At 35.2% G+C, this 25,056-nt stretch overlaps 1 protein-coding gene across 1 annotated transcript in view; it reads right to left on the reverse strand.

Annotated features, from left to right (window-relative positions):
• Nemp (Nuclear envelope integral membrane protein) overlaps positions 1-25,056 on the reverse strand; it is a 171,365-nt gene that overhangs the window by 81,003 nt on the left and 65,306 nt on the right. The window contains exon 4 of the mRNA XM_090413828.1: positions 20,533-20,605. Coding sequence (XP_090269954.1) covers positions 20,533-20,605 — 73 coding nt within the window. The remainder of the gene's footprint in view (positions 1-20,532; positions 20,606-25,056) is intronic.

The raw sequence follows: 25,056 nt of genomic DNA on the forward strand, positions 1-25,056 counted from the left end.
ACTTAACATTTGATACTTTACATAAAATTCTATAAAAATAAATATTAAATAGACATGCTTCTTCAGCCATCTAACAGCACCAAGCGGTACTTAAGTACTAGTACTAATGTCGCAGGTAGATGGCTGAAGCACTATTTCATTCGAGTGCACGGTCTAGTGCCTTTCAGATACATCTCGAAGGTTCTCGATACTTCATTATTTTCATATAAATACAAGAGGATCTCATCCACAGTCAGTCAGTCAGTCGTGAACAGTGTGATATTCGTGTATAAGCACACGCAGGTTCATCGTGTCAGCCATAGCTTATTATGGTTTTATATTGCCAGACTTTTTTCATTAGTGTGAGACATTCAGTGGTAAACTATAAGGGGCTCACCCGAGCACTTTGTTAAATTTTTCTTATTTTGAGCCCCTTGTTCTTCTTGTTTACTTTTTTATTGTTTAAAGAAAAAACATACTTTTTTGAAATATATTAAGCGACAAACTCATACAGTAATCTAACAAAGTGATTTTATTAAATAAAATATTATAGTTATTGTTACTACCATTTTACAAATAAGAATTCACTTTTGGTAATCGCATATAAATAAACAGGACTATAAAATAATGCCCCTTGATTATCACTTGAAGTATAAAAACAAAAGAGAAATATAACGTACTTCAATATTATTGTGTTTAGATAATATTTATTATTTATAGATTGTCATAAAAACTTATATCGCAAACAAAAGAAATTTATTTTGTTTATAAAAATGCGGACTATTTCATATGTGCGATTATAAAAGATTTTATTCTTGTGTAGCTCAGTGGATGTGGCGTTTGCACACCACGGCACGGGTAAGCGGGTTTTTTCTCCTGGAAACTCAGGAGAAAAAACCTGCTTTCATCCTGTAAACTCAAGAAAATCAACCACAGAACCCACATTATTTCAGACATTAAATACGAGTGTTAGGGACCACAAGATTGCGGCACTTGTTCAGCCGTCTCTCTTCACTGCATGCCGCTTAATTAGCGATAGCCTTGGGCCAGCTATCTCTGATTGGGTACCATTGGAGATTGAACTGCCCACTCAGTCTCCAAAAGTTAGATAGGGCTAAAACGGCCTCACCTACTCCTTATACACGGGAATAATACGGCATTAGCTGATTTATTATTTTTTTTTGTATCTTGATAGTTAAAAAATGTTCTTCTTATGTAAGATAAATTAACACAGATGATCTTATGCAAATATTTCATGTTTAGATCATGAAATATTTGTTTAAAAATGATAGCCCTTACAGGTTGATTGTCCCCTCATACTTTTTGATTGGCATTTGTACACAAGCTGTATTAATAAAAGTTTTTGTGCAAAATACGCTTTTAGTTTTTGCTCGATGATGTGAGCCCTTTGTTAAAATTTCCATAGCCCACCACTAGACATATTCAGTGGATAATAACTGTTGCACGGCCATTTTGGATCAATTTTTGGGTTCACCTTCATCACTATGGCATCTACGGGTAAAAAGCGTAAATCAAGTGATTTTTGTTGGGTTTTTAATGAAAAGTAGACAAATTTGTACTTTTTTGGGACGATCAACGATAAGCCAGTGTGTGTTTAATTCATCATGAGTCAGTGTCAGTATCAAAAGAATACAATATAAAATGACACTATGAGACAAAGCATCTGTCCAATTTCGATCACCTTCAAGGGCGGCTTCATGTGGACAAAGTGAACCGTCTCCAAATTGATTTAAAATGCCAGCAGGGGAGGGAAGAGAGCGAAACGTGCATCAAAGTAAGTTATGTAATAATTGCTAAAAATTGAAAAAATTCTAAAAAATCAAAAGCCTTCTTGGACGGCAAGTTTGTGAAAGAGTGTCTCATCACTGATAGGGATATTCTGTGCCCAAATAATAAGGAAGTGTTTAAAAAACCGACTTTGTCTGGAGTAACTGTAGCACGATGTGTTGAAGAACTTGCCAATGACATTGAAGGAACTTTAAAGAAATGGTTGTCCGAATTTACGTCATATTCATTTGCTTTAGATGAGAGCACAGATGTGAAGGATACAGCACAACTGGCTATCTTTGTCCGTGGCACTGATCAGCAATTCAATGCGACAAAAGAACTGCTAGCTCTCGTACCTATGAAGGGAACGACGAAAGGCACTGATATTCTTGAAGCTGTCAAGAAAATGCTCCAGCGTTTCGATCTCAGCTTAACCAACCTCGAGGGTGTGGGAAAATGATGGTGCCCCTGCTATGGTGGGAAAGAACGAAGGGTTTGTTGCGCTGCTACGGAAAGAACCGGAACTAGAAGGAAACGATTTCGTCCATTACCACCCACCAGGAGAATTTGTGTGTGAAAACTATTGGATTTGAGAATGTCATGAAAGTTATTGTGACTGTCATCAACATTATTAGAGCAATAGGATTGAATCATCGTGAATTCCAAGAGTTTTTGACCCAACTGTGCGAAGCGGATCACAGCGATGTGGTTTATTATATTGATGTGCGTTGGTTGAGCAGAGGGAGGGATCTTAAAAGAGTCTTTAACTTAAGGAGTGAAATACAGCAGTTCATGCAAACCAAGGGGAATTCAATTGCGGAATTTAACGATCCGAAGTGGATGACAGTGTAAAATCTTGTATAGAAAAAAAAAAAAAAATAGAAATGTTTTTTCTGTCGATTTTACATGGGCAATTGTATATTTAATATATAATTATATATTAAATATAATATAATATAATTATATATTATACTTGTAAGTAAAAGAATGTATAACTCACTGTACTGAGATAAACGTAACAAAATGTTAAAATATTTTAAGAAAACCACTAGATTTGTAACTAAAATTAAGCTGAGACAGGATTAGGCTAGGAGACCTACAGCTAGCAACAGTCGCAAAGGTCTCTGGATTATGAGTTTTCCCGCCAAAACCTAGCGATAGCATGGGTGACAGAGAACCCTCCAGTAAATCCAGAGGACTTTAAAGAAGGGCCAAGGTCAGGAGAATGATATAAAGACAAAGACTGAGTGGCTATGGGGCTCTCATTTTGAAGTCTGTTCCCGTGCCAAGCCTTTCTGAGGATGGGGAGAGTCACATTTCTGCGAGCAGCAGTTTCGACGAAGATGGGAAGTTCGCTAGTAGCAGAGACGGCCTTTTCAAGATATCACACCGTATGATTCCCCAATGATCTACATGTGTGCTGAATTATCACAGCCATGTCCTAGTGCCCGATCGAAAGCTGGGAAGAAGTGGAACATGCCCGAAAGCCTTTAGGATCTAGGAACTGTGTAACGAACTAGAAAGATTGTAAGTAGAATGTTTCATGTAATATCCTAGATTGTGAAGTTCAAATGACAAATGTTGGTTCTGTTATCTAGTGGCATAGAAGGCGTTAGAAAGAATCAGAAAGTCATATTTTAGTTTAAGCGTGAATAGTAGAATGCAGAGATCTACAGATTTGCCTATGTTATATAATGCTAAGAGTGAATGTGGTTTAGGTTTTGCCTTTTATTGTTCACAACGTGAGAGAAAGTTAAGTGTGTAAAGTATCATCCAAGTGTCTGAAAAGTTATGTGTAATTATGATTTCTTTGTCTTAAAGCTTAAGCGAAATGCTTAATTGATTTTGTGGAGAGTTAGACACGTGATATGTGTTGTTTGAATGTTGTATATAATTTGTCTTAGTAAGAAAAAACATGTTGTTTTTGTTAATAGTTTGCCTGATCTTGTTTAGCCAATGCACTTCTCATAAAAATACCGAACCTGTGTGACCTAAGAGTAGTAATAGCCAAGACTGACTGATTAATTAATAGGAGTTGCTTGAGATAGAGTAAAATTACAAGTTTTTTTGCGTTTAGCTGAATGTTTCTCTTGTATGTAAGGGAAGGAATAACAATTCTTTTACGTGATCCTTAATGGCACAGTCGATAAAAAAAAATTTTTTTTTAAGGATCAATGCAAGTGAAATTCGGCAAAGTAGATTAAGGGCATGGCTCCAACCAGAGGCTTTTCCTAAGTTTACAATTCAAGCACATGTAAGAGTATACCTACAGCCTCGAGAGAGAGAGAGAGGGGGGAGAGAGGAGTAAAACTAAGTTACGGACTAAAGGATTAAGATTAATTGCAAGTTTTATGCGTGAATTAGAAATTGAAGTCTATAAACAGTTTGAACTAGTTCAAGCAGCTACGATATAAAATGAATAAGAAAATTATTACAATGCTGCAGTAGACTCCATTTGTTAAAAAATTTAAATAAATAATTAAAAAAAAGTAAATATAATAAATTTTACAACAGACTTTGTCTTTGTGACCGACATCTCGTTGCATATGAATGACCTAAATACGCAGCTACAATCCAAAGATCAACTGGTGCACACTCTGATCACATCAAAGCTTTTGTGGCCAAGCTCAAACTTTGGAAGGCACAACTCACAAAAAAAGACTTAACTCATTTTCAGCTTCTTGCTGAGTCCAACTGTTCATCTCTTGATTAATATGCTACAAAATTAGCCGTGTTGCGAAGTCAGTTCAAAGAGAGATTTAGTGATTTTCATAACCAACAGTCTTCTTTAGATTTATTTTCAATGCCGCCGAAATGCCAGGCTCAGTACAAATGGAGCTGCATGAACTCCAAAACAACTCTTCTTTGAGAGAAAAATTATTCAATGTGCCCTTGCTTACATTTTACAAAGACTACATTTCTGAGGACGCATACCCTAATCTTCGCCGGCATGCTTTGAAGATGTGTGCTTTTGTTAGGAAGCACATACTTATGCGAGCAGTTCTTCTCCAGAATAAAGCATGTAAAGTCCAAGACAAGAACTCAGATTAGGGACCAACATCTCGAGAATACTCTGCACATAGCAACTCCCAACATTCATGCCAACATCGACAAGCTGGTCAAGGAAAAACATTGCCAAGTTGCCCATTGACATTGTAAAAAATGAATGTTTTCTTCACATTAAATTATCTTTTTTTCAAGTATTGATTGTATTTACTTATCATGACCCTGACTCCTACCTACACTCTTAAAGCTGAGTTTGTTTATTTTTATAGGATTTTATGTAAAGTATCACATGCACAGCGTTCCTTGTGAATCTGGAAACCATCGTACAATTCTAAATACCACAGTATAGCTTAGTGGCCCGTGGGCTTCGTTGAAATTTTTAATGCAGCCAGCACTGTCTGAAAGGTTGAAGACCCCTGATGTACACCCTTATTGCACACCTGACTTAACATCAAACCATCCTCCTGCACCTCCTTCAATTCTAACTGCTGATCAACTTAAATAGAGACTATGTATCGCCTGATATAATGTCCCATTTACAGCATATAACTATAGCGTTTTGAACAGCCTTCCTCTTGGTGCCTTGTCATAAGCCATTTCCAGATCTACAAAACTTAAATACAGACCGTCATATTCCCATGATTTCTCAACTATTTGTCTTAAAGTGAAAATCTGATCCCAACAACCTCTGTTTGGCCTGAACAAAGCTTGTTCTTCTCCAAGCTTCTCCTCCACAATTTTTCTTAGCCGTTTTTCAAGAATACTTGTACAAGCCTCACCAGGAACACCCAGGAGAGAATTCCACCATAATTCTCACATTCAGCTTTATTCCCTTTTTTATAGATGGGTACTCGGAGCAATCTATTCCAATCATCTGGATTTCGACCCTCTGAATTATGCAGTGTAGCCACTGTAAACTTTTATAACTACATATTTTAGCATTTCTGGTGGAATACCATTTACTCCATTCTTATCCATATTTCAGGTTTGTAATAGCATTTTCTACTTCAAGTCATCATCAATTTCTTGATATATACCCCAAGGGGTGTTCAGGTTACCATGACAGCACTACATGATTAAGTTTACATTATGATCAATCTCCTATCCACAATTTTCCTCCAAATTAGTCTATTACTTATAAGCACTCAGATACTGTCATATCTAACTCTTTCTTCTAAGGCAGTTTTGACTGAATCAATCCACCTAGACCTTGGTCTTCCTCTGGGTCTCTTTCCTGCTATCTTGGCATCAAACACACACACCTGTTTTGCTAAATTTTCCTCACCTTCTATTTAAGTGTTCATACCATCTTAGATTAGTCCTGCTGAAACATTCTTGAATGCTAATAATGTCAAGGTCCTTTCTAATATCTTCATTTTTAATATGATTCTGCCATCAATTCCTCACTTAATTTTTCTCAGAATCCTCATATCTGTGGTCTCTAATCTTTGATCAAGTGCTTTATTTCAAACCCAACTCTCAGATCCATAACTTAAAACGGGTTTGAACATGGTTTTGTATACTGCTAGTTTGGTGTTTGGGCTAATTTCTCTCTTATTCTATAAGAATTTATTCAGCTGGCTACTAACCATACTCACTTTGCTTATTCTGTTGTCTATTTCCAGATTTAACCTGCCATCTTCACTAAACTGTGCCTAAAAAGCTGAAATATTTTCCTTGTTCTATAGGATCTCCATTCAGAATACAGCTGAAGTTTTCTATGTTCCTGCCTATTTTCATACTTTTGGTCTTTTTATTGCTGATTTTTTATGGCAAATTTTTATAATTTGCCATAAAAATTATTCTGTTATTCAATTCAGTAAGCAAATTCTACTTGCAGTTAGGAGTGCAACATCGTCTGCATAAAGCAAAGAGTTACGTTTGACATCTTCAATTCTAATATCAGGCCTAATGCCACATTCTTTCACAGTGTAATCCATTGGTTCTCAAACTGTGGGGTGCGACATACTTTCCTGCAGATAAAAATTGAAACTGCCCTAAATTAGTTTTAAAAAATAACAAATAAAAATACAGAAAGAAAAACTTTTGATGATACAGGTTTTAATTATAATGAATTTCAAAATAACTAATAATTATTTTTTTTACTCTCACTTATAAAATGCGTGTGCCAGTGTTGATAGTTCGGCAGCGGCCGCATCCTCTTCCAGGCAGCACTATACACTATACGTACAGCTGAAAGCAACAACTTAATGACATCTCATTGGCTCAATCAAATGAGCAAGAACAACTCATCGATCTCACTAGTGATACTTCACTGAAAAGTAAATTTAGGGAATTGTCTTTGTCAGAGTTCTGGATACATATTGGCAAGGAATTCCCAACTTTGAGCCAAAAAGCATTGAAGATCCTTATTCCTTTCGCAACAACTTATTTATGCGAGAAAGGCTTTTCTGCTTTGGCAGCTATGAAGTCAAAGTATTGTTCAAGACTAAATATTGCTAAAGAACTTAGAATGGCCATTTCTGATATTACACCATTTTGATAAACTTTGTTCTCAAAAGCAGGCCCATCCATCACATTAGACTTTGACATTTAAATGTTTGATTATTTTTACAGAGAAAAGTCAAATATTAGTTAAATATTGTTTCATTTCGATACATATTTTGGTTAATTGCAAGTGTTAAAACGAATTTTTATTGCAGGCCTAATATTGCGATACTTTAATTATTTTGTGTCAAAAGCTGTTAAATAGTATGTAGAAAACAAAATAAACTGAATAAAACGTCAAACTTAGTATGACTTCTATTTTGATAAATAAAACCAACGAGGGAGGGGGGGATGCTGACAGTGTTTTCTCTTTTGTCAGGTGGGACTCAGAGGTAAAAAGTTTGAGAACCACTGGTGTAATCCATATAGATGATGAAAAAGAGTGGAGATAATGTGCATCCTTGTCTTACTCCTGATTTTACATCAAAACCATTCTCTTGTATTTCCTTCAATTCTAACTGCTGACTGACAACTTAAATATAGACTATAGATTTCTCTATATAATGTTCCATTCACCCCATATAATTGTAGTGTTTCAAAAAGCTTTTCTCTGAACACCTTGTCCTATGCCCTTTGCAGATCTAAAACTTAAGTAAAGACCCTTGTCATATTCCCACAATTTCTCAACTATTTGTCTTAAAGTGAAAATCTAATCTTGACAACCTCTATTTGACCTGAATCCAGCTTGTTCTTTTCCAAGTTCTCTTCCATAATCTTTCTCAACCTCTTTTCAAGTATGCTTGCATAAATCTTACCTGGAACACTCACCAGAGAAATTCCTCTGTAATTCTCACATTCACGTTTATTCCCTCTTTTTTATATGAGTACTCTACTCCAATCATTGGGTATTCAACCTTCTGTCCAGGTCTCTGAATTATGCGGTGAAGCCACTGCAAAACTTCAAACCTCCATACTTAAGCATTTCTGGTCAAATAACATCTACTCCAGCTTCCACCTATTCCACATTTCAAGTTTTTGACAGCTTTTTCTACCTCAAGTCTTGATATGTACTCCTCTTTGCATTCCTCTTGAAATTGTTTGGTACAATTCTGTCACTGCTTGTTTCATTTAACAGTCTTTCAAAGTAATTACTCTAGACATCTATGATATCCTTATCTTCAGTTTTCATGTCACCTTTTTCATCTTTGATTTCTTTTACAGTACTCTTTCCTCCATTTCTAAGTTTCTTCAATATCCTCAAGAACATTTTACCACCTTCCTGATATTTATTTTCCATATTCTTACCAAAATATTCCCATGACTTTTGTTGAGCTACTTTTACATATAGCTTAGCTTGCTTACATTTTTCTCTGTATACTTTTAGGACATCTGTTGACTTATTTGCTAGCAACTTTTTGTATGCTTTCTTCTTTTCCTGAACTGATTCTTTAACTTCTTGTGTCCACCATGGTGTTCTTATTTTTCTATCCTTGCATAAAACTTCACCACACCTCTCTACCTGAATCAATTGATGTCTTCTTCTTCAGAGTTTGCCACTGAGACTCCAAGGTTTGGTTCTTGTTTTCAAACTGCTGCAAATTTTCTTCAATAATGTTTGCATAGTCGAATCTACAATTTAGCTGTAAAAGCTTCTCAACTTTAATTCTTTTAAAAACTTTCTTACATACTATTCTATTCAATGTGATACCCATTTTTATCCTGCTTAGTACTAAGTAATGGTCATTTCCAATTTTGAATTATTTGTACACTCTTGTATCCTGAACCAATTTTATGATATCAATATCAACGATGATATAGTCAATGAGGCTTTTTTTTTATTTCTTTTGTCTTCTCTCCATGTGAACTTGTGCACATCTTTATGTTGAAACACTGTTAGAAATGACTAGTCCATGTCCTGAGCAGAAGTCCAGCAAATACCTACCATTATTATTAGCTTTGCCCTTTTTGCCAAATTTTTCCAAAATGTTCCTATATGCCTGGTGAAATTCATTTCTTACTCTGTTGTTCAGGTCTCCAAACAAGGACCACTTTTTCCATTTTCTTTACATTAGCTGCCTGTTCTAATAACTTAAAAAACTCCTCCACTTCATCCTTAGAAGAACCTTCTGTAGGACAATAGGCACAAATAAGTTTCATTGTCCATTTCACCATTTTGAAGCTTACCCACCTAACTGTACTTCAAACTGTTTTCCAATCAAGAAGTTTATCTTCATGTTCGGTGTTGAATGCCACTACTCCTTCCTTTCCTTGATCATTATTGCCTGAAATTAGCATCCTATACTTCTTATTTAGTAATATCTAAATAAGTAATATCCTGTTTTTGTCTTCTTTGTCTCAGTACTTATGTCAATGTGGTACTTTTCCAATTTTTCTGCAAGTTAGGTTTCCTTTCCATTAATACTCCTTATAATGATAGTTCCTATCTCTAGTTCTTTCTGTGTTGGATTTCTTCTTCTTTTAGATGTTGAGTTGGAGCTTGTTCCAGTAGCTGTAGGACTACAGCTACTGGTTCCCTGACAAAAACAGTGGGGGCCTTGTTTAAATGCACGACGCCCCAGCCAGCATGAAATTTCATTATGTTGTACCATCATACGTATTTGTGATTTAAGCCAATAAAAAGTACAATTTGGTTGGCTAAGTCCCAAATGGCCAGCCCATCCTCGTTCGTTGAGTACCTATTAGATAACTACTAACAGGGCACACCACATGAAGGTGAGGATTGGACATTAAATCAGAAGCCTCAGTCGGTTCTTTGCATTGCTGAAAGGTGATGTGAAAGTCTCCGCCCAGTTATTTGGCTTTGACCCTTAAGTGACCTCCTTTACTTCAAGTACAAATATATATTCTAGATGGCATTCTTGTTGAGTGTTTTCGACCACCATGCTGTCACTGTTTCATTTAGTAACCTTTCAAAGTAATTACTCTACATCAAGAACATTCTTCAGTTTCATGTCACCTTTATAATTTCTAATCCCTTTTACAGTACTCTTTCCTCCATTTCTGAACTTTTTCAATAGCCTCCAGAAGATTTTATCACCTTCCTGATATTTATTTTCAATGTTCTTACCAAAGTCTTCCCATAACTTTTCTTTATCAAATTTTACACAAGCTTTGCTTTCTTACATTTTTCTCTGTATTCCCTAAGAGCACAAACTGACTTACTTGCCAGGAACTTTCAACATGCTTTCTTCTTTTCCTTCACTGCCTCTAACTTCCTGAGTTCCCCATTGAGTTCTGATTTTTCTATCCTTAGAGATTATTTTACCAAATGCCTCTCTGGCTAAATCAATATATTTTCTTCACAATTTTCCACTATATCTCCAAGGTTTGGTTCTGGTTTTCAAACTCCTTCAATTTTTCTTGAATAATGTTTGTGTATTTTAGTCTACAGTTCACATCTGAGAACTGCTCAACTTTTATTCACTTTAAAACTTTCTTACATGTTCTTTTCAATATGAAATTCAATTTTATCTTGCTCAAGATTAAATGGCAATCACTTCAAGTTTCAAATCCTCTGTATACCCTAGTGTCCTGCACCAGTGAGGAAACATAACTATCAACAATGACATAGTCAATGAGACTTTTCTTATTCTTCACATCTTCTCTCCATGGAAATTTGTGCACATTTTTATGTTGGAACATGGTATTAGTAATAACTAGTCTAGAGAAGAAATCTAGAAGGTACTCTTTTCTCCAAATTTTCCTAAAACATTCTTATATGTATGGTAAACATTTCCTACTCTACTGTTTAAATCTCCAACAAGGACCAACCTTTTCTTTTTCATTGTGTCAGCTGCTTTCTTTAATGCCTCAAAAAATACCTCCACTTCTTCCTTATTAGACCCTTCTGTGTGATCGTAAGCATAAATAATAAAATTGTCCAGTTACCCATTCTGATATTAGTCCACATCAATCTACTTGATATTGCTTGCCATTCAGGAAGATCATCCTCAAATTATAACTACTCCTTCTGTCTGACTGTTAATGCCTGAATATAATATCTTATATTTGTTGCTTAGAAAGAGCTCACCAGTTTTTGTTCTTCTCTGTTTTGGTAAAGCCTATGATATCAATCCAATACTTATCTAATTCTTCTGCTAGTTTCATTTTTTTCCCTATTGATGCTTCATATGGTGATGGTGCTAATCTTGATGGCTGCTGATGATGGGTTGGGGTTTGTTCCAGTAGCTGACTTTTCGTTATTTGCCCTGATTCCTTGACAAAAACAACAATGGGGCCTTGTTTGACAGGGCAAAGCCCCAGCCTGCATGAAATTCCATCATGTTCTACCATAATTTTGAGTTATAGTTTAATGCAATAAGAATACAATTTGGTCGACTAGATCGCAAACTGTCAGGCCATCCTCATCCATGATCCATGTTGATGGGTATCAATTTTTGATATAAATCTTTGATCCATGCAATTAATTTTTCGTTTTCTTGGATGGTTTCACTCTGAGAATAGTCTATTTTCTTTGCCAAGAAGAGAATTTTTTAATTTTATCCTTATCTTTAAAGATTGTTGACTCACTTAATTTAAATTTATGCATGACATCAACAATATTAAAATCATACTAGAATTTTTGTATGATTTTTAATTTTATATCCAGATTGATAACAGGAAGCCTCTTTATGTGCTGCTGTGAACTTTTCTTTGCCAGTTTTACTGACATTTAATAAGGGTGTAAATTAAACCCATATGTATGGAAACAATAGAATCAGAAGTGTATTGAACCGGCATTTACATTCCTCTGTTTTTAAAATTCATCTTCAAACCAACAATGAATTTTGAACTTTCAGATATGAGGTGATGTACTGAAAATGCAGCAAATGTGAGCAAGTGTGTAGTAATGTATAAACATCGGCATCACAAATATATGGTGGCAGGAAAAAAACACGTAAATCAGAGGTTACCTGTATCATAATCATAAATAATCCTTTTCATTTAAAAATGAAAAGATATCTAAATGTGTAGAATTTAGGTTATTTTAAAATTATAAATTTTTATTAGTAAAATATAATAATCTGAAACTCACAGAGATTTACAGTTATAATGAACATGCTATTATGTTCACAAAAGTAAGGTTTAAAACAGAAAATGTTTTACATAATAAGGGCATAAATTAAACCCATAACAAATTAAATGGGGTGCTTAAGGGTCAAACTGTATAAATAACTGTATAACTGAGAGGACACGTCCACATAGCCTTTAAAGGAATGCAGAGAAGTGACCAGGGCTTTTGACCTAATGTCCAATCCTCACCTTCTCATGGTGCACCCTGTTAGGTACCTACCTGGATACTGAACAAATGAGGATAGGCTATTTAGCCAACCAAATTGTATTCTTATTGGCTTAAACCACAATGTAAAATAATGGTACAACATGACAGAATTTCATGCCAGCTAGGTTGTTGCCCAGTTAAACAAGGACCCTGTTGCTCTGCCAGGGAACCAGAGCAAACAGTGAAAAATCAGCTACTGGAACAAATCCTGAAACACATAGCAACTCAACATCACCAGAGTTCAAGGTCAGTACTAACAAACATAAGGAGCCTGAATGGCAAAGAAATGGAGCTGGTTGAGGAATTGGATAAGTACCAGATCAACAAAATAGAGATGAGTGAAACAAAAAAAGGCAAAAACTGGTGAGATCTTTCTGAGCAATAAATACAATAACATTTTTCTCTCAGGGTGGTAATGATAGGAAAGGATTGCCATTGGATTTTGTGTGTGTGCAAACAGTGTGAATGAATTCAAGAACAAGTATGATAGCTGGTGCATGTAGCATGTGGCCTCCCTCAATGAGTACCTGACTCCTTGGAGGTCTCTGTTAATAATAATAAAAATTTGTATAAATTAGCAAGCTAATAATAATAGTGAGTGGCTGCTGGATTTCTGTTCAGGACATGAACTCAGGAGCACAGTATTCTGCTGCAGAGAATGCGAGGGCTAGTGCAAACGACCTTAAGACAATCAGCACCACAACCCCAGGTTGTTCCAGCAAACCGTGAGATGATATTATGTCTTGTTTTAACTTTGTTGGACAGGTTGGTGATGTGCCTTTTATAGGTTAGGCTTCTGTCCAGGCTCACTCCAAGGAATTTGGCATTGAAACTATTAAAGTAAAAGATAATAAATATACATAGTGATCGTCTTGAACCAGCTATCTTCATGAATGGCAGGCAATATGAAGTAGAGTGATGTGGGCAAATATCAGAATGGGAAATTGGACAATGAAACTTGTTTGTGCCTATGGTCCACAGAAGGTTCTATTAATGTAAAAGTAAAGCAATGTTTTGAGGCTTTAGAGAAAGCAACTGATACAGCAAAAAAAGGAAAAGTTGGTCCTTGTTGGGGATCTAAATAGCAGAGTAGGAAATGATTGTGAGACATACAAAAATATTTTGGGAAAATTTGGAGAAAAGAGCAAAGCTAATAATAATGACAAATATCTGTTCGATTTCTGCTCAGAACATGGACTGATTATTAATAACACAATGTTCCAACATAAAAATGTGCACAAATTTACATGGAGAGAAGAGACAAGGAATAAGAAAAGTATCATTGACTGTTATTGTTGACAGGGAATTGGTGCAGGACACCAGAGTGTAGACTAAAATACACAAACACTATTCAAGAAAAAATGAATGAGTTTGAGAACAGAAACCAAACCTTGGAGATTCAGTGGCAAGCCCTGAAGAAAACACTGATTGATTCAGCCAGAGAGTCATGTAGTGAGGTTGTCTGCAAGGATAGAAAAATCAGAACTCCATGACAGACACAGGAAGTTAAAGAGGCAGTGAAAGAAAAGAAGAAAGCATATCAAAAGTTCCTAGTGAATAAGTCAGATTGTGCTCTTAGAGAATACAGAGACAAATGTAAGAAAGCTAAAAAATGTGTAAAACTAGCTAAACAAAAGTCATGGGAAGACTTTGGTACGAACATAGAAAATAAATATCAGGAACTGGCAAGATATTCTGTAGGCTGTTGAAAAAGTTCAGAAATGGAGGGAAGAGTGCTGTAAAAGGAATCAGAGATGATAAAGGTGATATGGAAACTGTGAGAAAAAGACATCCTTGATGTCTGGTGTAATTACTTTGAAAAATTGCTAAATCAGTGACAGCACAGTGGTAAAAAAACACTCAACAGGCATGCAATCAGGAATACACATCCATACTTGAAGTAGAAAAAGCTATCAAAAGCCTGAAATGTGGAATGGCAGCTGGAATAGCTGCCATTCCACATTTCTTGAGCATTTCAGGTCGAATGACATTCGACCTGAAATGCTCAAGAATGGAGGCATAAAAATCTTGCATTGGCTGCACTGCATAATTCAGAAGGCCCTGGACAAAGGTACGAATTCCAGATGACTGGGGTAGAGCTCTCCTAGTACCATATATAAAAAGGGAAATAAAACTGAATGTGAAAATTACAGAGGTATTTCTCTACTGAGCTTTCCTGGTAAGATTTACACAAGTATACTTGAGAACTGTTTGAGAAGGATTGTGGAAGGGAACTTGTGAACAGGCCAAATAAAGGCTGTGAGGATCAGATTTTCATTTCAGATTTTATTACAAACAGGTAAGAAACCATTGGAATATAACAAAGATATGTATTTCAGTTTTGTAGATCTGAAAAAGGCATATGACAAGATGCCAAGAGAAAAGCTATTCAAAATGATACATTATATGGTGTCAATGGGGTATTATATCAAGCAATACTTAGTCATTATTTGAGTTGTAAGTGAGTATTTATAATTGAAGTACAGGAAGGTGATTCGATGTTAAAATCGGAGTCTGACAAGGATGTATATTATCTCCTCTGTTATTCATTATCTATGTGGATCATATTATGAAGGAAAGTGGTATTAAACCCGTTATCAAACTTGGAGATGTTAATCTTGGCTCTTTACTTTATGCAGATGTCTTATACTTTTAAGTAAATCCAGAACAAGTCTGCAAGGTTCCTTGACTAAATTGAATAAAATAACTGTTGTAATAGATTTGATATGAAAGTTAGCAATAACAAGACAAAAACAATGAAAATAGTCAGAAGTACTGAAAATATCAACTACATTCTGAATGGAGAACTTATAGAACAGGTGGTTAATGGGTGTCAGTTTAATGTTGCGAAATGTAAAATTATGCATTTTGGGATAAATAGATTACAAGCTATGTATTAAATTGATGGCACTATACTCCAGGAAATAGATGAAACTAGAGATTTAGGAATAGCTGTAAACAGAGAGTTAAAGTTTAGAGAATATATTGCTTAGGTAGCCCCATAAGATTACTTGGCTATTGAAGAACACGTTAACAAGTAGAAATAAGGAAGTTGTTATTCCTCTTCATAAGGCCTTGATAAGCCCACATCTGGATTACTGTGCTCAAGTCTGGGACCAAGCTAGTGAGTGTCCTGTGAATGTTCCCTATGAGGATAGACTGAAGGTGTGTGTGGAATGCAGAAGTTGGTTGATAGGAAAAAAAGAAGGGATATGATGGAAACAATTAAGTTGCTTGAAGGGTTTTATAGGATAGATGAAGGGGAAATGTTTCAGAATTTGGCTAGAGGGACCACAACAAGGGAACCCTGGGTGTGAGGACTACATTTTTTGCTTCGAGTTGTGAATGAGTGGAATGGGTTGTCAGAGTCAGTGCTTTGTCTGTTAATGGGTTTAAGAAGAGTAATCATAGATTGTGTGGATAAATTGGGTCTCCCGCAATGAGGCTTCGGATTCCATGGAGGTACCTGTATAATAGTAATAACATACCTCCACAAACAAAATGTCCAAGTTCTAATGATAAACTGCAGTTAAACATATGAGGGTGGTCTGAAGTTCTCAGCCTTCACCATAGATGGCAACACTATCAGCAAGATTTTATTTTTCTAAGTTGGTACATCTGTAATAAGCATCCATGTGAAACTGCAAGTCATTCTATCTAGTAGTTTGTTTTATACAGCTGTCTGAAGCAAAAGTGTTGCCTGTATCCCTTGAAAAGGATAAAATTGAGTATCGTGCAGTTATAAAAGAAGGTTTAACGCCAAAAGAAATTCATTTGAAGTACATAAAAGTTTATGGGGACTCTTCTGATTCGTTTTCAATAAATAAGAAATGTGGCCATACCAGCCTTGAAGATGATTCACTTCAAGGATGTCCAAAAAGTGTAACAATACCAGAAATCATTGATCAAGTGCACAATATGGTATTGGATGACCGGTGAGTCAACGTGCGTGAAATTGCTGAGACTATAGGCATTTCAAAAGAACGTGTAGGATATATTTTGCATGAAGAATTGCAAATGAAAAAGCTTTGTGCAAGATGGGTGCTGCACTTGCTCACAGCAGATCAAAAATGCACTCGCATGAAAATCTCTAAACAGTGCTTGGAGCATTTTAACAAGAATAAAACCGCTTTTGTGTGTGGATTTATTAGTATGGATGATACCTGGATTCAACATTACACACCAGAATCCAAACAGCAGTCAAAACAGTGGGCAGAAGCTGGTTGTTCAGAGCCAAAGTCGGTTCCATCAGCAGGAAAAGTCATGGCATCGGCATTTTGTGATGCTAAAGGCATTTTGTTTATTAATTATCTTGAAAAAAAGGGGTAAAACAATAACCGGGGAATATTATTCCGGTCTTTTAACCAGACTAGACGAAAAAATTCGTGAGAAAAGACCTGGTTTGCAGAAATTATCAGGACAATGCATCCACCCACCAAGGTGTTTTGGCAATGGGAAAAATTAAGGGATCTGCACTATGAATTGTTGGAACATCCACCCAATTCCCCAGATTTGGCTTCCACTGACTGGTATCTCTTCCCAAAACTAAAACTCTTCCTCACTGGTCAGGCATTTTTCTTCGAACCAAGAGGTGATTGCAGCTGTAGAGGAATATTTTGCAGATCTTACCGAGAACCACTACAGGGACAGGATAATGGTGTGGGAGCATCGCTGGAATAAATGTATTAGTTTTAAGGGAGATTATTAAAAAAATAAAATAAAATAAAAAATCAGCTAATGCCTTTTTATTCCGGTATATAGGGAGTAGGCGAGGCCATTTTAGCCCTATCTAACTTTTTGGAGATTGAGTTGGCGTTCAATCTCCATTGGCACCCAATCAGAGAGAGTTGGCCCAAGGCTCACAATAATTAAGTGGCATGCAGTGAAGAGAGACGGCTCAACAAGTGCTGCCCTCTTGTGGTCCCTCACCCTAACACTCGTATTTAATGTCCGAAATAATGTGGGTTCTAAGGTCGATTTTCATTAGTTTCCAGGAGAAAAAAAACCGCTTGCCCGTGCAAACCGGTTTTTTTCTATCCGAGAACTTTTCAGACCACCCTCATACAAATTTAAAAAATATTCCAGTTGTTTTACAGACATGGTTTTATATAAATAAAATTGGTGTCCAGGATTTTCATTATTAGGGTTATTTGGAATGAATGCAGCACAGATAAGCAATTAAACACAAGTTTCATGGATTCTATATTTTGTCTCTGTCAAAGAGATCAATTATTTTAAGATACAATCTTAAAATTGTAAACACACAGACACGCACAAATAAAAACTCCTCAAAACAATAAGCAGAAAAAAAAAAAAAAAAAAAAAAAAAGACTAAAAGCTTCCAGTCCTATAATGGGACTCAAAACAATAAGTGAAAAAAAAGTTCAACTAAAATCCTCAGGTCCTATGAGGGTGCCCTCTATGGATGGTGTTGGGCCATAACTATGGTCAGCTAGATATAGCTCACCTTGCACAGAATCAAATGAAAAAAAAAAAAAAAAAAAAAAAAAAAAAAAATACTATTCTTTACTACAACAAATGTACACTTGAAAGACATCAGCAGCAGATTTGAAAAACCTGCCTAATCGTAATAAATATGGTTGTGTTAAACATCCCAAGATTTGGGAAACTTTAATTCTTAGGTCTCTCACCAAACACCTACGGCTAGCCAACAGCGTTTTTTCTAGTGAGAGCCCTAAGAATTAAAGTTTCCCAAACCTTGGGATGTTTAAAACAACCATATTTATTAAGATTAGGTTGGTTTTTCAAATCTGCTGCTGATTCTAAGAAAAGTCTTTCAAGTGTATATTTGTTGTAGTAAAGAATAGTATTTTTTTTTCCATTTGATTCTGTGCAAGGTGAGCTAGATCCAACTGACCATAGTTATGGCCTAACAGCATCCATAGAGGGCACCCTCACAGGACCTGAGGATTTTAGTTTAACATTTTTTTCACTTATTGTTTTGAGTTTTTCATGTGTGCTTTTACAATTAAGATCGTATCCCTAATGATGATTTTATAACAAATGAAATATAGGATCCATTAAACTTGTTTAATTTCTGTGCTATATTCATTCCATTAAAACCTAATAATGAGTTTAAACCAGCATATAAGCCTAAATATTCAACTAGTTTAGAGTTTTATTCCATGTAATCCTTAATTTATGAATTTCTTAACTATTGAACTTTCATAAATCAAGACATTCTGAACTGTTTTTCCTTAGTTAATCTGCAATTTGTTGGCCTGGTTACACAAGTGGTTAGTGTACTCACTCTTCAACCAACTGGCTGCAGGCTAGAATCCAACTGTGGGCATGGATGCCTTTAGGTGGGGATATGAATTTCATTGCCCAGTGTGAGACCACCTCCTCGTTTACCAGTGTCCCAATGTCGTTTGAAGAAATTCCATGTTTGGTCTCTAGAGCATGGTTTCTGGACTATATAAAAAATAAATACCAAAAAATATATAAAATTAGTTTAAAAAACCCTCAGCTCATCTATGATATGAATGTACTATACGTTTGCAAAAAGTTGTTCATGGACAAGAGCCACACACACAAAATTCAATTCCCAGTTGTGAAATACAGGTTAACAATAATCAAATTTATCCTTAACTATTTAAAGGATATCAGTTAAGCCTCATTATATGGCTTAACTGATAATGCAATTTTGACATTTGACAACCGTGTTATAAAATCATAAAATAAAAAAATTGCAATAAATAAATGAAATAAAATAAATTAACTACATCAAAGCCATATTCTATTTAAGACAACATCAGAGAAACATTCTTTCATATAGATAGTTTTGTTACAGCAAAAATGATGTCCTAATTTAACATGATAATTGTTATATTAGATTTAGGATCCTGGATTATTTATGGTCCTATTTATAATTAACTCTTAGGAAGAAAGGTTAAGTGGGTAGAATATGTGCCTTCCATATTCTTGGAATTTTTAGACCATCATTATTGTTAAGATTAGGGTGACTGATAAGAATCTCACAGGCCTCCTAAAATACATGTTTTGGTGTGATGTAAACAATAGATGCTTTTCAGTGAATTCTATGTAAAGTGTTCAGGGCATGATCAGAAAGCCAGCTTGACCATAGTTATTATATTTAATGTGTCGTTTATGGTCCTTTTTTTCTGATAGGAATTGTGCATCCTTTTTCCCTATATATGGCAAATTACAGGTGCAATGAATACAGTACACTCCAGGGTGGGCCAGCAGAGGGAGCGGATCCTTGTATGAGTCAAGTAAGTTCTTTAATTTTGCAGGAGGTTTAAAAGTGGCTTTAAGTTGTATTTTTGTAGTATTCTGTTTATTTTGTTTGATATCCCTTTAATGTATGGAATGGTTACAGTTTTATTGTATTCTAGGTTATTTTTGTTTTTAAGTGAGGTTTTGTACAGAATTTTTTGATAGTATTTTGGCTGTAACCATTTTTTAGGAAGGTATTGTTGGTAACTTTTAATTCATCTTTAAGTGCTTGTTCATTGGAGCAAATCTTCAAAGCCCTGATTTTAAGTATATTAATGACCCCTAGTTTTTGTGTATATATTGGCTAGTATGTGTTGGTTTCCAGTAAACAGTGAAGGAAAGACTGCCAGAAGGAAGACATGTGACAAATGCATTTGAAACAGAAGTGTGTTCTGCTTTTCAATCTTAATTGTGAATTGCATGCATTTCTGTTGTTTGTTTAGGTGGCTGAGGAAAGTGTCTAATGTCTGGCAGCCAGATAGCTAAAACATCAACAACGTATCTAAAGCCAGGCTTTGGGTTTTAAAGGAGAGGAATCTAGAGCACGTTGCTCAAAATGTTCCATGTAAAAGTTTTAGCAATGGGGAGAATAAGGAAAGGACTTAAAAACCTTTTTTTCAATTGATCTCACCAAAAAAATTTAAGAAATGATTCTGATAACTACACTAAATAAATATTAAGCTTTTAATATCTAATTACTTCTATCAACTGCATTATAAGTGATGCAACTAATGAAATGTATCACTTACCTACTTAACGATGGAGCAGATATAAAAAAAAATAATCCAACAAGACTTTGAAGCACCTTCCAATAATTTATATCTAAAAATGGATAAAAAAATTTACTTAAAATGAATTATAGGAATATTTTTGGATATTATTATTATTTATTATAAATAATGATAATAATAATATATTTATTCTAGTTAGTATTTTTTTTTAATTTCATCTCTCTCTCTCTCTCTCTCACACACACAAAGTGAAAAAAAAAAGAGTAAAAAACTGCAGAAAAACATAAAAGGAGATGCATTTTATAATGGCATTCTTGTATAATTACCATAATTGATTATTACAAGAAATAATGGGAAAATGTTTAATTTGGTGACAGATGATTTAGCACACATCATCCAGTTACTTGCTAGAACACTAAGATAATCTTTCCCTTCTATCAATTCAACACCAATGGATCTTTTCTTGGCTAGCCCTCTTTCTACATTATATTTGCAATATATTGTAGATGTCAGCTTTCTTATTGTTAACTCAGCCAATCATCTTTCCTAAGAATCCTTTCTAGAACATCTTTCATCCAGATTCTGCTAAAATTACTCCTCCTCCAAGGGGATAATTACTGTTTCTGAACAGCTCTTACCAAATAAATGAAATAATTTTGCAGGAATGAAAGCATTCATCTCCCATTTTACCTCATTCTGCAAAAAGCATGCCAGGCCAAAGCAGTCCAAGAAAAAACTTTAACATATCTCAAGTGACCTTGAAACAAATTCAAGCTTCAGATTTTCACTCACCATAATAGCTAAAAAGTATAAATTGACTCCAAAAGGACCAAATGTAGAAAACTTTCTTCCTGATCAAAAAGCAGTTGATCATTTCATTCCTCACCAAGTCTGCTGGAAAAAACAACTTTTCTCTTTTCACACTTTCACCTCTCTTATATGCAGGTGGTATTGCAGTAGCAACAGATTAAGATAAGGATGGTCAACATCATTAAAAAAAAAAAAAAGAGAGAGAGAAAGAGAGATAAACCATCAGGCCACTTCCTTTATCTCAATTATCGCAAAAATAATGGAAATCAACAGCTAATTTCTTTAACATTCTGAAGTACACCAATTAATTAGCAATCATCAATATGGATTCTGCCTTCCTCCACACACACTTTTACACCACAGAAAATCACTTTGTTAATCTTACTTAACTTTGGAAACAAGCTATAGAAAAGATCTGAAGAAACATGTGGACACACTTTACATTTCCAAGGTATATGACTGAGTGTATAACAGAGAACTTCTCTCTGGCTTTTTGAAAATGCATCAGCAGTTTCTTCACATCATTCACCAAGCATTGCACAGTAAAAGGTTTAATCTACTCAGATTTTCTTACCAATACTAGAGCACAGTGCTCTTCAGTTTTTTTTACGCTCTTCCTCCCAGACATAAATGACCTTCTCTCATTGACTTTAAATCCTATCCATATTTTGATAATGAGAGTACATCCAATTCCTCTTCTTCATGTGACAAACCTTATAAGTACTCAAACATTCCAAGCTAAAATATCACCTATAAACCCATGCCTTAAACATCAGTCTTCTTACTATTCTCTAGCAGGATGAGGACTGCTCTGCCAACTTCAGCACTACTGAAACAGTCCCATCTTATTTTTCATAAGAAAAATCTCTCACTTTGTTTTCCCTTATTTCTGATAATACTTAGCTGTTAAATTTCAGTTTTCTTTTCTTGGGCTAATTGGAACAAGTCCATTACATGTATAGCCTCCACAGTCTCCAACAAAAAAGTGTCCCTTTTTAATCTAGACATTAGAACCTGTATGACTATCAGTGTACAAATTGTAAATCCATTCAACCTTGCAGTGGGATAAATAAGCCAAAATGTGGTTAAGGAAAATATTTTATTCTGCATTCACCTCAAAATAATCCCCAAAGGTACCAACCAAATACACTTTTTACACTGTTCATAAAAGCTTTGGAATGACTTATCTCCTGTGATAGCATTTAGTTCTGCCAAACATTGCAAAATTGCCATCTTTTAAATTAAATTATACTTGTCGAGAAATTATATTCCTATTTATCCTTTATCCAAGTGTAAAACAAAGTTTGCATGTGAAGTATCTTCACGACTAGGCTACTTGCATATAGAAGCTAATGAATGACTTCAATTGTCTTAGTATCCCATAATGCAAAGAACATCCTTTTGGACATACATAATGCTACGTATTAAAAAAAGAGTCATCACACAGACCAGTTTTGGCCTTTATGGAGGTCTCATCAGTGGGAGCCAGACTCAGAATGATACCAAAGTTAGTGATAACTGCTTTGGCAAAAAGGATTAATTTCACCTGTAGTCCTTTATCAGATATGCAAAGAAATGGTTGGATTAAAGATAATTACTCCAGCACTTGACTTGCCCATTTTGCTAATGAAGTTTTTTTTTTTTTTTTTTAAATCTGTTCAGTGTGGTTTTTTGGATGTTTGTCAAGAGATATTTGTTTGTAGTCTACCGCTAGGTTGTAGACAACAAGGGACTTGAGTTATTATGAAATTTGGCTTGCCCATACTGGGGATCTAAAGTTAAAAAAAAATAATAATAAAAAAAAAAGTTACAGTATGGTTTTGAGACATTTGCATTTTGCAGGGTTGTGCTCACAGTAGTCTATAGTTTGGCAGATCAATGGTTAGGGTGAATGGCAGCCTTTGCAAAGAATTTTGCAGCCCTTTCACATAGAAAGTTTTGATGCCAGGGATACTGGCTTCATGGTTTAAGCTGCATGTTTCTTATGAACCATGGTGCACTGAACACTATTCATACACATTTGTTTTGGATTATCTGTAGTTTGTTAACATTTGACTCTGCTATGTAACTCCAGGTAGGTGAGCCCTTTGTCAGAACTGGCCCGATCAGCATCTTGTATATGAGTAGTTAAGTTCTGTGCTTAGACAGATATGCTGGTTGAGTAATGGATTTAGCTGTATACTAGAGCTCTATTTGCTTTTTTTTTTTTGAACAAATATGATCAAAATGAGTTGTGAAGTCCTTTAACTAATTGTCTCCCTAAATATTTGGCTACTGGTTGTCGTGGAATGGGGTGAAAAACCTAACCCCTTTGCCCTATGGGATACTTCTCTTTTGAATAGCATATTATTCTTAATATTTCCTGTATTTCAGTGGGATTTTTGCCAGTTATAATGACTGTTGCCCATTCTTTGCATTCTGACAGTGCCATTAAATACAATGTACAAAATAAATAATGCAAAGACAAGTGATTTAAGTTGCAGGACATGCCAAAGTTACATCTCTGATTCTCTAGTATCCACTGCTGGAACAATGCTTATGTCATGGATTAATCTCACAACTTCTTGCCACATTATATAGAAGTTTTCTCATATTTGGAGTGGTAAAGCAAAAACTGCCGTATAAATGCCTGACACTATCCAAAACATTAGTCTCTGGTAATAGATAACTCACTCTCTCTCAGGCTCACTTCACTGAAGAAAGAATACATGCCTACAAAGAAAAGTAGAATACTAATTAACTAGTTATTATATATTTTGAGTATCATAAGACATTGTATATAAGAGAACCATGGCAAATTCAAAAGCAACTAAATATTATAACTGCAAGCTGTAACAACAGCTACATTAGCAAACAAATTAATCAAAACACTCACATTTTAAAGAAAACCTTTAATTTTGCAAGAAAATAAGTATAAAAAATTAAACTCCAACTTTACTAATAATTTATATGTGCTCCTCTGTTCCTAATAAGTTCATTGATTTGCTTAGACATGGACTCTACTAACAGAACAAATTTGTCCTATTTCTCGAAACCATACTTTTAAAATGGATTGTATTAAGTTATCCTTTTAATAAATTTAGTTTAATCCTTTATCCAAGTGTGAGCAAACAAAGTTTGCACCTGAAAATATCTTCAGGACTGGGGTAAGGTAGTACAACACCGGGCAACTCGTAGCAAAGGTGGAGCAAGCTAACATCACTCCTATCTCAGTATCTCCCATAATGCAAAACACATCTCCTTGAGGATATGTATAATGTTATGCATTAAGGGAAGGGCCACCACCCAGACTAGTTTCGACCCCTATTGAGGTCTCAGTGGGAGCCAGGCCCAGAAGTGAAGATACCAGGCAGAAGCAATGGCGAGGTCATCTCTACCTATAGGAGTTGCCAAAAGGTGTGCAACCTTTTCATTAAATTACTCTGGATTTAGAGAAAGATGTTGAAAGGTTATTTTTCACTTGGTTAAACTATAATAAATTTAGTTTAATCCTTTATCCAAGTGTGAGCAAACAAAGTATCCCTTATATCACAATTTAATTTTCATAGTCTCTTTTTCACTATGGTCCACAAATTTCCTATTGGGTTAATATCAGGAGAGTTACCTGGCCACTGAAGCAATTGGATGTTGTGATTTTTGAGGAACTTGCACAGTTTTTTTTTAAGTATGCAGCATGGAACAAAAGCCTGTTGTAAGATGAGTTCTTTGTCTTTCTGAATCTGTGGAACCACT

The sequence above is a fragment of the Typopeltis vanoorti genome, chromosome 24 (assembly GCF_054136105.1).
Source record: "Typopeltis vanoorti isolate ZY-2024b chromosome 24, IOZ_Tvanoo_1.0, whole genome shotgun sequence".
In the NCBI taxonomy this organism is placed as follows: Eukaryota; Metazoa; Arthropoda; class Arachnida; order Uropygi; family Thelyphonidae; genus Typopeltis; species Typopeltis vanoorti.